The sequence below is a fragment of the Rhinoraja longicauda genome, chromosome 8, assembly GCF_053455715.1.
Source record: "Rhinoraja longicauda isolate Sanriku21f chromosome 8, sRhiLon1.1, whole genome shotgun sequence".
Taxonomy (NCBI): domain Eukaryota; kingdom Metazoa; phylum Chordata; class Chondrichthyes; order Rajiformes; family Arhynchobatidae; genus Rhinoraja; species Rhinoraja longicauda.
This window is the reverse complement of record NC_135960.1, coordinates 13911913-13928655: the sequence shown is the minus strand read 5'-3', so window position 1 is coordinate 13928655 and position 16743 is coordinate 13911913. Positions and strand designations below refer to the sequence as shown.

The window sequence follows — 16743 nt, the reverse complement described above, 5'->3', positions numbered from 1 at the left end:
TCCCCCCCCCCACTACCCAAATTTTAGTTTAGTTTAAAGATACAGCGAGGAAACAGGCCTTCGGCTCACCACCGTGCCGATTAGCGATCCCTGTACACTAACAATATCTTTCCTACATACTAAGGACAATTTACAATAATACCAAACCAATTAACCTACATACCCGTACATCTTTGGAGGGTGAGAGAAATCCGGAGATCCAGGAGAAAACCCACACAGGTCATGGGGAGAAATTATTCATTTGTTATTGATTTTGTCTGAACTGTCACAAATTAAACACACAAAGCTGAATTTCAGGGAATATTTTATGATACATTAGATAATAAATACAGATTGTTGATTTCCATACTGCCAACATTATAAAGATAACTCTTAATATGACCATCTGCATTCAAAGAAAACACATTATTTTGCTTTTTAGGGAAATTTAGTTCAAATAAAGTTGGTCAAAACATTTCAGCTACTGAAAGTTATAAGTAATTCATTTCTGAAAATATGGGCCCATCACAAACACCAAGAAAATTTACACCTTAACATATTCTTATTGGTTTGGCTTCAATTTTGGAACTTCAAGATTAAAAAATAAATTATTAATCAGAAAATCAATAAAAATAATGTGAATATTTTAAAATAACAACACTGAATCTAAAAACAATATGTACAACTTTCTTTTGTAGCGGAAACAAGGAACTACAGATTATGATTTTACAAAAAAAAAGACACAAAGTGCTGGAGTATCTCAGCGAGTCACGTAGCATCCCTGGAGAACATGTAATCGGTCTGAAGAAGGGTCCCCGACCCGAAACATCATCTATCCATGTTCTCCAGGGATCTGCCTGACCCGCTGAGTTACTCCAGCACTTTGTGAAAAAGAGGTTTCACTTTTAGAATTATAATTTCACTGTGAATCAGAAATTAGCCAGTCCATTGGTACCCATTATATACAGTATACTGTGGAAAATTTGAGATAAAATACATGCACAGTGACCCCATGCTTGTTAATGGTCCATCTCTTCTCCTTGGCGCGAGATGGCAGATATAAGATTGTCAGTTGAAACAGCATGGCTTCTGTTGCAGAAGGTTCGGCTCCCTAATGCTAAATTGGATATAAGTGTGGTTACTTTACAGTACATTTCCTGGAATTGAGACCAGGCCACGCAAGTTGCATGTAATTTTTGTTTTAAATGTGATTTTAGAAAAATTGTGCCAACCACGATCGTCAAATTAACCTACATGTTTACCCAATCCAAAATGACAGTGTCTACTCAGTAGTGCATCGCGTTTGGAGGTCTATCAGACCTTGAATCTATTCTTGACTGCCTCTCTTCTGTGGTATTCAAGCTGACACTCGGTAAAGGTGGTAAAGGTGACGTCCCCTTATCTAATGAACCTACACCATAATAGGAACTTCCCTGCTTCCCATGTGAATCATTCCAGCTGTAGAGTGACGAACTGTTAACCTGACCCTTCATATACTCACAATTGCTCTCAACAGGCCTGGGCATTTGCAATGTATATGAAGTGTCCGAACCCGTTCTCTGAGCAAACTGCTGCATGTTCTTCGTTGGGTTCAGACTACCGTGGCATTTTCTGGATGCCGGATCAAATTCTGTGCGCACAGCCTCTTCCACTTTCCTCATGAACTCTTTGCAATCGTCTTGGTTGCCTATGAGCGTCACACAATCATCAGCGAAACGGACAAACACTTTGGGGAAGTGTTGCATGATTTTCTCACGTATCATCAACGGCTTGTTTATCCGTCCATCTCCATCCAGTCTCATTTTTTCAATCACTAAACTTTTCTGCATTTGGCTGATGAACAGTTCCAGTTCCTGTTTTGCCATTATTAGCTGAGATTGTTTCCTCGATTCACCGGTTTCGAACAGCTGGAGAAAGATTATGTTATTGTAGTTTTGTGGTTTTGCGGTTACGTAATTATTCCTAAGTATGCCTTCGTACTGTTTTTTACCAATCTTATCAATGTACGTAAAAATATCTGCATCCAGCATGATGGTGCATTCATCCCTGAGGACACCTGGATTCAAGGCAACCTCATCTCCGTAACTTGGTGGGGCTGTAAACTTCTCGGGTTCAGTCAGCCCTGTTGCATTATTAGACAGAGACTTTACACGATTTTCTTCAAAGCCACTTACTCCCGATTTCCATGTCGAGTCTTGAAAATTAATACCTTGAAATTCAGCTATTTTTTTATGAAGTTCCTTCCTCAATTCCTTTAAGGCAGGGAAAGAACCAGTAACACAGCGCCTTCCGTCACGGCTTGTGACAACTTGCAAGATTTTGCTTTTGCTTATAATTTCCCACAAAAAGTTATTTAATTCCGGACTCTTCTCAAATGTCAAGGAGTCCAATTCAACCGAGGTGGTTAAAAAGACCTGTGGAAGCACAACAGTTTAACCATTATTTTGTATGAAGCATTGTTTGGCAAATTGAACTAGGCTATGTAAGGCTAGATTTCATAGGAATACCCAGGAACAGCTCAGGAACAGCTACTTCCCCTCTGTTTTCATCATCATCATCATCATCATATATATACAGCCGGAAACAGGCCTTTTCGGCCCTCCAAGTCCGTGCCGCCCAGCGATCCCCGTACATTAACACTATCCTATACCCACTAGGGACAATTTTTTTACATTTACCCAGCCAATTAACCTAGATACCTGTACGTCTTTGGAGTGTGGGAGGAAACCGAAGATCTCAGAGAAAACCCACGCAGGTCACGGGGAGAACGTACAAACTCCTTACAGTGCAGCACCTGTAGTCAGGATCGAACCTGAGTCTCCGGCGCTGCATTCGCTGTAAAGCAGCAACTCTACCGCTGCGCTACCGTGCCGCCCAGACTACTGAACAGTCATTAGTTCAATTATTAGTTGAATATTGGTTCCAATATCAATTGAAACCGTTCACAGTCCTCTCATAAGCTAGTATAAAGTCCCGATCTTAAAAAATACCTCATCGTAGTTATTGGATATTTTCTCTGCAACTGTAATGTTACAATGCCGGAACATTTATATTCTGCACTCTGGCATTTTTTGCTTTGAATTATCTGTTGTATTTGTTTGTATCTTTATGGAACTCATGTACAGGATGGCCTAACTTAATTGGTAGCACACAACCATAAGCTTTTTACTGTATCTCAGTACACATGAACCAACAGCAACAAATCCACATTTAAATAGTACCCAGGTGACCACACGAAGGGCTACTAATCTACGCAGAACAAGAATAAAACCATGAGAGGAATAGATGGGGTAGATGCACAGTCTCTTGCCTAGTGTAGGTGAATCGAGTACCAGAGGACATAGGTTTAAAGTGAAGGGGAAAAGTTCTGGTCTGGTTTCCCTGCACCCCAAAGACATGCCAGTTGGTAGGTTAATTGGTCACTGTAAATTGAGCGAGAGAGTCTGATGAAATCTATTGTAAAAGGCAGTTCTTCATCGTGTATGCTTGTGCCGATGGATGCCCGGGAATGTTTTAATCTGTAAATCCTCAAATAAATCCAAATGAGAGTGGAATACTATCTTGAGTAAAACACAAAGAGCTGATGGAACTCAGCGGGTCAGGCAGCATTTGTAGAGGGAACAGTGTCTGAAGAAATTTCCCAACCCTAAACATCGTCTGTCCATTTACCCCAGAGATGCTGTCTGACCTGCCAAGTTAATTCAGCACTTTGTGTTTTACATACAAAAGATGGAGTTCCCCTGTGGCTTCCTTGTTTGCTCATCCACTCTTTAACATCATGATATCACACCTGGAGAATTGTGTGCAGTTTTGGTCTCCTATTTTGTGGAAGGATAATCTTATTATTGAGGGAGTGCTGCGTAGGCTCACCAGCATAATTCCCGGGATGGCGGGACTGACAGATGATGAAAGAATGGATCGATTGGGCTTATATTCACTGGAATTTAGAAGGATGAGAGGGGATCTTATAGAAACATGTAAAATTCTTAAGGGATAGGACAGGCTAGATGCAGGAAAAATGTTCCCGATGTTGGGGGAGTCCAGAACCAGGGGTCACAGTTTAAGAATAATGGGTAGGCCATTTAGGACTGAGATGAGGAAAACTTTTTCACCCAGAGTTGTGAATCTGTGGAATTCTCTGCCACAGAAGGCAGTGGAGGCCAATTCACTGGATGTTTTCAAGAGAGTTAGATATCACTCTTTGGGCTAATGGAATCAACAGATATGGGAAGAAAGCAGGAACGGGGTACTGATTTTGGATGTCAGCCATGATCATATTGAATGGTGGTGCTGGGTCGAAGGGCCGAATGGCCTAATCCTACACCTATTTTCTATGTTACTAATGGTGAATCTACCTCACTCTCATTTTCCTTACTCTCTCTATAGCCCTTGGTTCTTCAATGTCCTGCAATCTCTGGTTCCGTGTTTAGAATAAACACAAGGATCGAGTCTCAGCCTTTAAGTGACAACATTACTCCGTGTCTCAATCCCACATGATCTATCCCATAATGAGCCCTCTAGTCCCAGATTCTTCAGGCAGAGGAAGCATCATCATTGCATTAAATGCTTTAAGATGAAACCTCTGTCGTTTTCTGAACCCTAAAGAATGCAGCCCAGTTTTTTTTTTGTTAATCTCTCTTCGTACCTTCCATCCCTAGCCGCAGTCTAGTGAATTGGTATTTCACTCTACTTTAGAAAGTAGCATTTGTGTGTGTGGGTCAGGGAGAGAGAGGGAGGGAGGAAGCCACAGTAAGGAAGGAAACCACAGCTGTACAGAACACCCCAGATGCAATCTCATCAAGCCCCTATGTAATAACAAAAAGACTTCCTTACTACCGTATTGAAATTCTCTCCTCATAAGACTTAATGTACCATTTTCTCTCTTAACCTTCTTGTTCCGGCATCAACCGAGATTGTACCCAATCTCTCACATTTTATCCATTTCTCAACAAATAACAATTTTCTTGTTCCTTATTTTATAGTGACTACTATATATTGCAGCAAAAACTATTTTTTAATGATGTTAAGTATTCACAACAACTTGCTTTTACTTAAAAATGAACACAGAGGTGAATCTCCCAAGACAATGCATATGATTGCACAATATTATTAGAATGGACAGACTAAAGTGAGTTCAAAGAGAAAGTTTTAAAGAGTGATGGAAAATATACAGAGGATAGCGAAGGGATTTGCAGGTGCTACAACCTCGCTGATTGAGGTCAAAGGTGGGGTGAAGACAGAGGAGCGTGCACAAGTTTAGATTAGTTTATTGTCACGTGTACGGAGGTACAGTGAAAACCTTTTGTTGCATGCTATCTAGTCAGTGGAAAGACTGTACACGATTACAATTAAGCCGCCCACAGTGCACAGAAAGGGAATAAAAGGGAATGTGTAGTGCAAGATAAAGTGCGGTAAAGTCCAGTAAGGACAACGTGTCAGAGTTGGTCGAACAACGTTGTAGGAGGCTTGTAGTGCAGGGAAGTTTACAGGTGCAGGGAGAGCCAAGGTTGTGGAGCGATTTAAATGCAAGAATAACAAATTTTAACAGAGGTACTGGTGAATCAGAAGTTAGAACAAAGCAAGCAGCAGATCTGGTTGCAGGTACTTACATCCATATGGTTCTGTGACACTTTCAGCGGATATTTCTTTTTGAGCTGTTTGTCTTCAAACAAATGCTGATCGTGTCTCAGGACGCTATCCACAGCTTTAAAAAGAAATGCATTTTACGATAAGCAAATAGTCTGTGAAAAATGCAATGTTATTTCAATGGTTGGGAAGCGGATATTATATGCGAGCTTTTGCAATATAGAGTCATATTCTGTCTCCTTTTTCTGTTCGTTTACTTATTTATCTATTTATTCACTTCTCTTTGTTCTAGTAATCCCTGTAAAGCGTCTTTGAGTGTTTGAAAAGCGCTATATAAATGTAATGCATTATTATTATTATTATTATTATTATATTCAGCTGTCTCAGTTATACGGGGAAGCGAAGGTAGGGGAGGAAAATTAGCGTACATATAAAATAAACCAAAGCAACAATGTAGGGTTAGTCAACAAAGGGTCAGAAGAATCAAATGAAGAACATTAACATTGATGTGTATCAATCGGTCCCAAACACGGCGTTTCAGTGCCCTGCTTCACCACCTTTGTTTGGGTCTTTGCCAATGATTTTAGAATGTTCAATTTCATTCATAGAGTCACAGAGCTTTACAATATGGAAACAGAGCCTCCAGCTCAACTTGTCCATGCTGACCAAGGTGACATTCTGGGTTAGACCCATTTGGCTGCATTTAGCTCATATCCCTCTAAACATTTCCTATCCATATATGCGGGGCAAGTTTCTGTTGCACATTGGTTGGTGGTGCCAGGGAGGATGGTGGAGTCAGAAATTAAGAGGCTTTTAGATAGGGAATGGAGGGGTATGGATAACATGCAGGCAGAGGGGATTAGTTTAACTTGGCATCATGTTCGGCACGGACACTTTGGGCCGACGAGCCTGTTCCTGTGTGCTATAATGTTCTATGCACTATCTGTCCAATGACATTAAACAATGGAGCAGTCCTTGCCTGCTTTCAGCAACACCTAAATTGCATTCAGCCAAGAGTCATTATGTGGCAAGTAAAATTCACATCATACAATGGCCATCCCCTACAAGAGAGTCTAACCATCTACCTTTGACATCGATCATGTTATTATTCCAAAAGTTCCGCAATTTCCATCCTACACTGGGTTGTCACCTTCAACCATAACAAAACCAGAACCACCGCAAGGCGGTGTGGATGCATAAGCAGACAGACAATGGGCATCATGTGGTAGTGCCTCGTGTCCTGACTCCTTGAGCCCTTCCAACATCTACAAGGCATATGTCAGGAAGACTAGGAGATACTTTCCTCTTGCTTAGATGAGTGTGACTCCAAATTTGACAACATCCAGGAGACAATGTTCTTCTTGACTGGTACCACCCCCCCCACTCCTCCCCCATTTCCACCAACACAATGTGAACCAATTACAAAATGCAGTGTCATTACTCTCTCCACAGCTATTCCGACAGCATCTCACAAGCATAGAAACATAGAACATAGAAAATAGGTGCAGGAGGAGGCCATTTGGCCCTACGAGCCAGCACCTCCATTCATTGTGATCACGGCTGATCATCCACAATCAGTAACCCGTGCCTGCCTTCTCCCCACATCCCGTGATTCCGCTAGCCCCTAGAGCTCTATCTACGGAATCTCTTAAATTCATCCAGTGAATTGGCCTCTACTGCCTCTGAGGCAGAGAATTCCACTAATTCACAACTCTCTGGGTGAAAACGTTTCTTCTCACCTCAGTTTTAAATGGCCTCCCCTTTATTCTTAGACTGTGGCCCCTGGTTCTGGACTCCAACATTGGGAACATTTTTCTTGCATCTAGCTTGTCCAGTCCTTTTATAATTTTATACATTTCTATAAGATCCCCTCTCATCCTTCTAAATTCCAGTGAATACAAGCCCAGTCTTTCCAATCTTTCCTCATATGACAGTCCCGCCATCCCGGGGATTAACCTCGTGAACCTATGCTGCACTGCCTCAATAGCAAAGATGTCCTTCCTCAAATTAGGACCTACTACTTATGTTACCTAGAAAGATAACAGCAACAGGCACTGTGAAACACTGTCACTTACAGGTCTGCCAGTGGGGAAATAACATTGGTTCTAAATCATAAATGGTTTTAAATCTTGATAAACCTCCGATCCAATACAAAAGTGGAAGCACCTTCACCCAGAAGGACCATAGCAATTCAAGAGGGCAGCTCAACGCCAATTAAACAGGGGCAACAAAAATGGCTTGATCTGTGGCTTTAAAATCCTGCAAATAAAAAATGTCTCCTGATATGGCCCATGAATCAAGAACACAATGCGAAGGTCCATGGTATTACCAGCAAGCCAAAACGCGATGAGTCATTTGCTTAAAACATATTGGCAAGCTACAGTAGCTAGATTGAGCAGATAAGATGGAGCACTGTAGGGCACTTGAAAACAGTGGTGTTGGTGCCTATTTGGGAAAATAGAGAGAAAGAGCCACAAAAGACAATCCTTAATAAAAAACATTGGGTTGAGGAACAAAAATAAAAATACACCAACTCTGTGCTGCTAAAATGGTGTTACGGAACAATAGATTTAAGCATAGAAATATAGAAAATAGGTGGGAGTGTAGGCCATTCGGCCCTTCGAGCCAGCACCACCAATATAACAATATAACAATATAACAACTACAGCATGGAAACAGGCCTGTCCGGCCCTACCAGTCCACGCCGACCATTCTCCCTGACCTAGTCTCATCTACCTGCACTCAGACCATAACCCTCCAATCCCCTCCTATCCATATACCTATCCAATTTACTCTTAAATAATAAAATCGAGCCAGCCTCCACCACTTCCACCGGAAGCCCATTCCATACAGCCACAACCCTCTGAGTAAAGAAGTTCCCCCTCATGTTACCCATAAACCTTTGTCCCTCAATTCTGAAGCTATGTCCCCTTGTTGGAATCTTCCCCACTCTCAAAGGGAAAAGCCTACCCACGTCAACTCTGTCCGTCCCTCTCAAAATTTTAAAAACCTCTATCAAGTCCCCCCTTAACCTTCTACGCTCCAAAGAATAAAGACCCAACCTGTTCAACCTCTCTCTGTAGCCTAAGTGCTGAAACCCAGGCAACATTCTAGTAAATCTCCTCTGTACCCTCTCCATTTTGTCGACATCCTTCCTATAATTTGGCGACCATGGCTGATCATGCAAAATCAGTACCCCGTCCCGGCTTTTTCCCCATATCCCTTGATTCCCTTTGCCCTAAGAGCTAAATCTAACTCTCTCTTGAAAACATCCAGTGAATAGGCCTTCACTGCCTTCTGCGGCAGAGAATTCCACAGATTCACAACTCTCTGGGTGAAAAACAACCCAATATCATAAATGTTCAATTCTCCTCATTTATTCTTCAATTCTTCTCATCTAATAAGTTTTTCTTTCTCCCTTCATCCCCTCTCTGCACACACCTTTCCTCATCTCAGTCCTAAATGGCCTACCCACTTATTCCCCCAACCCTACCCTGTCCAATCCTCTATGAAGTTTATATGTTTCTATAAGACCCCCGTCATCCTTCTAAAATCCAGCGAATACAAGCCCAGTCGACCCATTCTTTCATCATATGTCAGTCCCTCCATCCCGGGAATTATGCTGGTGAGCCTACGCTGCATTCCCTCAATAGCAGTAATGGAGACCAAAACTGCACACAATACACCAGGTGCAGTTTCACCAGGGCCCTGTACAACTGCAGTAGAACCTCCTTGCTCCTCAACTCAAATCCTCTCACAATGAAGGCCAACAAGCCATCAGCTTTCTTCACTGCCTGCTGTACCAGTCATTTTCAGTGACTGATGTACAAGCACACCCAGGTCTCGTTGCACCTCCCCTTCTCCTAATCTGACACCATTCAGGTAATAATCTGCTTTCCTGTTCTTGCCACCAAAGTGGGTAACCTCACATTTATCCACATTATACTGCATCTGCCATGCTTCTGCCGACTCACCTAACCTATCCAAGTCACCCTGCAACCTCATAGCATCCTCCTCGCAGCTCACACTGCCACCCAGCTTTGTCATCTGCAAACTTAGAGATGTTACATTTAATTCCCTCGTCTAAATCGTTAATATATATTGTAAACAATTGGGGTCCCAGCACCTAGCCTTGCGGCATCCCACTAGTCACTGCGTGCCATTCTGAAAAGGGCCCATTAATTCCTACTCTTTGCTTCCTGTCTGCCAACCAGTTCTCTATCTGTGTGAATACCCCACCACCAATACCATGTGCTCTAATTTTGCACACTAATCTCGTGTGGGACCTTGTCAAAGGTTTTTTGAAAGTCCAGATACACCACATCCAGACTCTCCCTTATCCATTTTACTTGTTACATCCTCAAAAAATTCCAAAAGATTAGTCAAGCATCATTTCCCCTTCACAAATCCATGCTAACTTTGACCGATCCCATCACTGCTTTCTAAATGCGCTGCTAACATCTTTGATAATCGACTCCAGCATCTTGCCCAACTGATGCAAGGCTAACTAGTCTATAATTCCCCATTTTCTCTCTCTCTCCCTCCTTTCTTAAAAAGTGGAGTTACATTGCTACCCTCCAATCCACAGGAACAGATCCAGAGTCGAGAGAACATTGGAAAATGATCACCAATGCATAGGGCCACCTCCTTGAGTACTCTGGGATGCAGACCTTCAGGCCCTGGGGATGTATCTGCCTTCAGTCCCAACAGTTTACATAACACAATTTTCTGACTAATGTAGATTCCCTTCAGTTCCTTCCACTACATCCTCGGTCCCCTAGTATTTCCGGGAGATTGGTTGTGTCCTCCTTAGTGAAGACAGAACCAAAGTACTCAATTAACTGTTCTGCCATTTCCTGGTTTCCCATTATAAATTCACCTGTCTCTGACTTCACTAATCTTTTCCTTTTTACATACCTAAAGAAACTTTTACAGTCAGTTACATACCTAAAGAAATTTTTACAGTCAACATGAAGTTTTTGAGCATAGATCTTTCATCTGTCTTCATCCTTCCTGTGGCATCCTTATTCACTAACAATTAAATGCACTGGATCTCCATGAAATAACGAAAGGGATAGAGTGGATGTGGAAAGGATGTTTCCACTGGTGGGATAGTCTAGGACCAGAGGTCATAGCCTCAGAATTAAAGGGCGTTCTTTTAGAAAGGAGTTGAGGAGGAACTTCTTTAGTCAGAGGGCAGTTAATCTGTGGAATTCATTGCACCAGAGAGCTGTGAAGGCCAAATCAGTGGATCTTTTTAAAGCAGAGATAGACAAATTCTTGATTAGAACGGGTATTAAGGGTTATGGGGAGAAGGCAGGAAAATGGGATTAGTAGGCAGAGATCAGCCATGATTGAAAGGCGGAGTAGACTTGATGGGCCGAATGGCCTAATCTACTCCTATAACTTGTGAACTCCATAACTGTACTAATGGCGTTGCTCAAGGAAAATTCACCTTGTCCTTGGATTCTGTGGGAAACACCACAGAAAATCCATTGGTATTTTGAGATGCATTTATGGGTCTGAGGTCACTCCTTCTGTTCATGGCTCTATCAACTCACCTTCCTTCTTTTCAAACGTGACATAAGCAGCTCCAGTAATATCAGTTGGGTAGATAACACTGTCCACCTCGCCACCTCCGTTCCTTGGCCTTAAAAAGTGAATGGTGAGCTTATCAATCATGACAATGTTTGCAAAAGTGTCCACAGGAAAGCCGAACACAACAATGGTCCTCTCTGCCCAGTCCGATTCCATTTTCTTGAGCGGTTCGAAGCACCTGCGGAGATACACAAAACTATACGTCATTATGATACCTGGCGATCGTACGAATTGCTGGAAAGCTGATTAAAAAAAAAAAAGATTTAATGGAAAAAATTAAGCAGGTCTAGTACTATTTGCGGAAAGAGATGGCCCTTTTCAGGTTAACTCTTAATGTTAATGAGGACATTTTTTAAAACTAACATTCCTAAACCTGCATAGAATGAAGAAGCACAGGGAACATGTACTCTTGACCACCAGATGGCACTGTACGATGGCAAGCTCTCCAATGGTCTGTCTTGTCCTTTTCTTCTTTTGTTGTTTTTAGTCTGTTGTTAAATGTATGTTTTAGTGTATCTTTACTTTTGTATTATGTGGGAGGTGGGAAACTTTTTTATCTCTTTCCTCGACGGAGATGCAACTTCTCCATCCGCACTGCGAACTTAACATCGTGGAGCTGGCAGTCCCTTTGTCAGGGATCGACCTCGGGAGCTCCAACCTCGGGAGCCTGCGGACTTAACATCGTGGACCATACGGTCCCTTGGTTAGGGATCGACTTCGGGAGCTCCAACCGCAGTAGCTTCGACTGCCCCGATCGTGGGAGCTCCGATCGCCCCGACTGCGGATGCTTCCACTGCCCCGACCACGGGAGAAAAGGAGGAAAGAAGATAATACGTTATTGCCTTCCTTCACAGTGTGCTGTGGTGGATGTTTATGTTCATTTTTATGTAGTTGTGTGTCTTGTTGCTTTTTAGGTATGACTGTATGGCAAATCAAATTCCTCGTATGTTTTTACATACTTGGCTAATAAATTACAATTACAATTACAATTATAGAACAGAACAGAACAGCACAAGAATAGCCAAGGCCAATCCTTATCTGCCTGCATAACACATCTCCTTTAAACTTTGTCCCTCTAATATTAACGCTTATAGTAATTTTATTCCATCCAAATGGGTTCTGACTATCTACCACACCTATGCCTCTCATAACTGTTTTTATTTCTGTCAGGCCACCCCGCAACCTCCAGCATTCCAGAGAAAAGAATCCAAGTCTGTACTACCTCTCGCTGTACCTAATACCCCCTACTCCAGGCATAATTCTGGTAAACCTCCTCTGAACCCTTCCAAAGCCCCCACATTGTTCCTACAGTGCAGTGACCAGAACTGCATACAATACTCCAAGTGTGGCCAAACCAAAGTCCTATAAAGCTGCATCATGACTTCCTGACACTTATACTCAATGTTGACCTATCAAAGCAAGCATACCATATGTCTTTTTTTACTACTCGACGTGTGTGGCTACTTTCAGGGAGTAATTGTCAAGACAAAGTTATACCCCTCCGTATATTAATGCTTTTAATGTATCTTTTATGTTAATGTGCTGTTTCTCTACTCGGAAATAGGTGCTGGAGGTTTGTTAATGGGAGCTATTTAATCTGCAGTAGTTATGAATAGAGGAAGGGCAGAAAAATAATCTGCTGGAATGATAGTTGATAGTAATGACAGACATAGAATAGTCGCTGGAGGTCAGGTCAGGTCTCAGACCTACTGAAAGTCTGTAGCACCAACAACATGACTTATGAAAAACATTGCCAGTTTTATGCCTCTAACCCAGGACTCTGGCACTGTGAAGATAGACACAATATGTTGGAGTAACTCAGGACAGGCAGCATCTCTGGAGAGAAGGAATGGGTGATGTTTTGGGTCAAGACCCTTCTTTTACAAATATTTTTACTCTGCGACAACCCTGACATTCTAATCAAACCCGCTGACAAGGGAGGTGCCGTGGTAGTCTGGCGCGCTGATCTCTACCGGGCAATTAAATATTTTACTCCTTTCTCTGGCGCTGTGAGGCAGCTACTCTGCCACTGCACCGCCCCTGGAATCTATATTCTTTGCTAAGAATTTCAGATTTACAATTGCAAGGTCCAACGTAATCCAGGTGGGTCAGGATCCTTCTTCAGACTGAGACTGAATCTGAAGAATGGTCCTGACCTGAAAAGTCACAATCCATAATTTTATATGCCTTCCCTCAACCTCTGGCATTCTTCAGAAAACAATCCAAGATTGTCCAACCACTCCTTGTAGTTAATAGCCCCTAATGCATGCAGCATTCTAGTAAACCTCTTCTGCACCCTCTCCAAAGCCTCTACATCTTTCCTGTACAGGTAATAAGAGTGACCAGAACTGCACGCAATAGTTAGTGAGGCCACACCTACAGTATTATGTTCAATTTTGATCAACCGGATACAGAAAAGTTGCCATTAAACTAGAAAGAGTGTATAAAAGATTTTGAAGATATTGCCATGACTTGACAGACTGAGTTATAGGGAGAGATTTGGCAGACCAGCACTTTATTTATTGGAGCACTGTTAAGTAAGGGATGACCTTCTGGGGGTGAATACAATTTCTAGTGGCATAGAATGCATACAATCTTTTTCCCAGAGAAGGGAAATCAAGAACTGGAGATTATAGGTTTAAGGTGAGAGGGGAAAGATTTAAAAGAAGCCTGATGAACCATTTTCTTTCACACAGAGGGTGGAACAAACATTGAATGAGCTACTCGAGGAAATGGTTGAGACTGGTATAATAACATTATTTAAGAAACATTTACACAGGTAAAGGTTTTGAGGGATAAGGGCCTAACTCAGGCAAATGGGACTCGTGTATAAGGGGGGCATCTTGGCCAACATGGACAAGTTGGACTGAAGGGACTATTTCTGTACTGTGTGATCTAGTTCTGAGGAAGGCAGCTGAAGCAACCTTGGACAGGTTTACCTTTCCACAGACGCTGCTTGCCTCGCTGAGTTCTTCATGCATTTCTGATTGTTTCATCAAATCAAAATGTTAGTTCTGTTTCTTAATCCGCTGATGCTGCCTGACCTACAGAGTATTTTCAGCATTTTTCTGTTGTTATTTTAAGTTCCCACTACATATATATATATATATATATATATATATATATATACATATAATGATAGGATAGAAATTTATTTATCTGAGGAGGGAAATTGATCTGCCAACGGTCATAAAAACACAAAATACATGAAATTAAAGTGACGAGTGGGAAGGATTGGGGATGTGTAAAAATTGGGGGGGAGGGAGGTCAGTCTCAGTTGATCCCATGTCATGAAATATATATATATATATATATATATATATATATACACTGACAAACTGCATCACTGAAATAAAATCTTGGCTTCAATCAAATTTCCTCAAACTCAACTGCAACAAATCTGAAATCATCATCATTGGTCCAAAAACGCTCACCAAATCCACCCAAAACTTCATCCTCAATATTGATGGTCTCCCAGTATCCACCTCCCCTCACATCCGGAATCTTGGAATCATCTTTGATCAAACCCTCTCCTTCGACAAACACATCAAACGCATCACAAAGACAGCCTTCTTCCACCTCAAAAACATTGCCCGTCTCCGTCCATCCCTCTCCTCCACAGCTGCAGAAACCCTCATCCACGCCTTCATCACCTCCCGTCTGGACTACTGCAACAGCCTCCTCTATGGCTAACCCTCAAAAATCATCAGTAAACTTCAATACATTCAAAACTCCGCTGCCCGTCTACTCACCCACTCCCCGATCCATGACCATATCACCCCCGTCCTTTACAAACTCCACTGGCTCCCCATCCCCCAGAGAATCCAGTACAAAATCCTCCTCATGACCTACAAAGCCCTCCATAACCTGGCCCCATCCTACCTGACTGACCTCCTCCACAGGCACACTCCCACCCGCACCCTCCGCTCTGCTGCTGCCAATCTCCTGTCCCCCCCCCATCCGGACCAAACTCAGATCCTGGGGGGACAGGGCTTTCTCCATCGCTGCTCCCACCCTATGGAACTCACTACCCCAAACCGTCAGAGACTCCTCCTCACTCACCACATTCAAAACATCACTGAAGTCTCACCTGTTCAGTACTGCCTTCAACCACTGAAGGTCACCTCACCTTCTGTCTCCTTTTTCTGTACGTTTACTTATTTATCTTCTGTATTCAATTCTCTATGTTCTAGAAATCCCTGTAAAGCGTCTTTGAGTGTTTGAAAAGCGCTATATAAATGTAATGCATTATTATTATTATTATTATCTATGATCAAGGGACTTTACGTCTGGTCAGGGAGTTTTCGTGGAGCTAGGCTAGCACAGGCGAATGGGCCGAGTGGCCGCTTTCCCGGGGTGTTTCCTTCCATCTGCGCCGCTCACAGAAGTGAAAGTATATTATTATTATTATTTTTTTTTAAACAGATTTCGACGGTTGAACTGAAATCCACAACAACAACAACAAAAAACTAATTTGCACGAAGGCAGCCGCGGTGCAAACTGTACCCGAGTGCATCAACGATCACAGCAAGGGATCTTTGCACCCGGAATTACATTTATTTTTTAAAACAACAACAAAAAATGAGAGATAAATCGTGTTTTGTTTTGAAGCGAAGCCCTGCCTGCCGCGCCGATGCAATGTGTGCCGCCCCCACACCCCAAACCACACTCACCCTCCCTGCCCTCCTGCGGCCGCCGACACCACTCAGGGCCGATCGGAGTCGCTCCAGGCCGCACCCGGACACAGTGGAACTCTGACCCGGGCAATGGTCGAGCTCGAGCACCGCTCCCCTCCGCTCCTGCGCCTTGCAGCCTCCTCCCTCAATGCAAGAAAACAGCGCCGTGCACAGGATGCACACCCGAATTGTAAGCGCAAACGCATTACAGGAACTACATTATTATTTTTTAAATATGCACACACACACACATATATATATATATATATATATATACACACCCAGCACATTTGAAGCCGGAATGCAATTGTGCTCCGAATGGCATTGAAGAAGTTGGAAGGAGGCCATTGTCTCCATGACAACCACGAAAACCATCGCTTTCTTGGCCTGCTTGCAGTGATACCGGTTTATTTTCGTCATTCAACGATCCAATCGTACTTTATTGTCACATTATAAAAGGATTGGACAAGCTAGATGCAGGAAAAAAAAATGTTCCCAATGTTGGGGGAGTCCAGGGCCTAAGGATAAAGGGGAGGCCTGAGAATTTTTTTGTTTGTGAATTTGTGGAATTCTCTGCCACAGAAGGCAGTGGAGGGCCAATTCACTGGATGTTTTCAGAGAATTAGGTTTGGGCTAAAGGAATCAAGGGATATGGGGGGGGAAAGCAGGAACGGGGTACTGATTTTAGATGATCGGCTATGATCATATTGAATGGCGGTGCTGGCTCGAAGGGCCGAATGGCCTACTCCTGCACCTATTTTTCTGTTTCTATAAAAGGATTGGACAAGCTAGATGCAGGAAAAAAATGTTCCCAATGTTTTGGGGGAGTCCAGAACCAGGGGACTAAGGATAAAGGGGAGACCTGAGAGAAAAAACTCGAGAGCTGTGAATTTGTGGAATTCTC

At 42.7% G+C, this 16743-nt stretch overlaps 1 protein-coding gene across 1 annotated transcript; it reads right to left on the bottom strand.

Annotated features, from left to right (window-relative positions):
- Window positions 1-301: 301 nt before the first annotated feature.
- On the bottom strand, window positions 302-15994 carry LOC144596200 (RNA-binding protein 43-like). The gene is made up of 4 exons (XM_078404397.1): window positions 15837-15994; window positions 11127-11341; window positions 5589-5683; window positions 302-2393 (listed from the first exon to the last, which is right to left on the bottom strand). The coding sequence occupies exons 2-4, from the start codon at window positions 11317-11319 to the stop codon at window positions 1266-1268; spliced, it is 1416 nt and encodes a 471-aa protein (XP_078260523.1). The 5' UTR covers window positions 11320-11341; window positions 15837-15994; the 3' UTR covers window positions 302-1265.
- Between the last annotated feature and the right edge of the window lie 749 nt (window positions 15995-16743).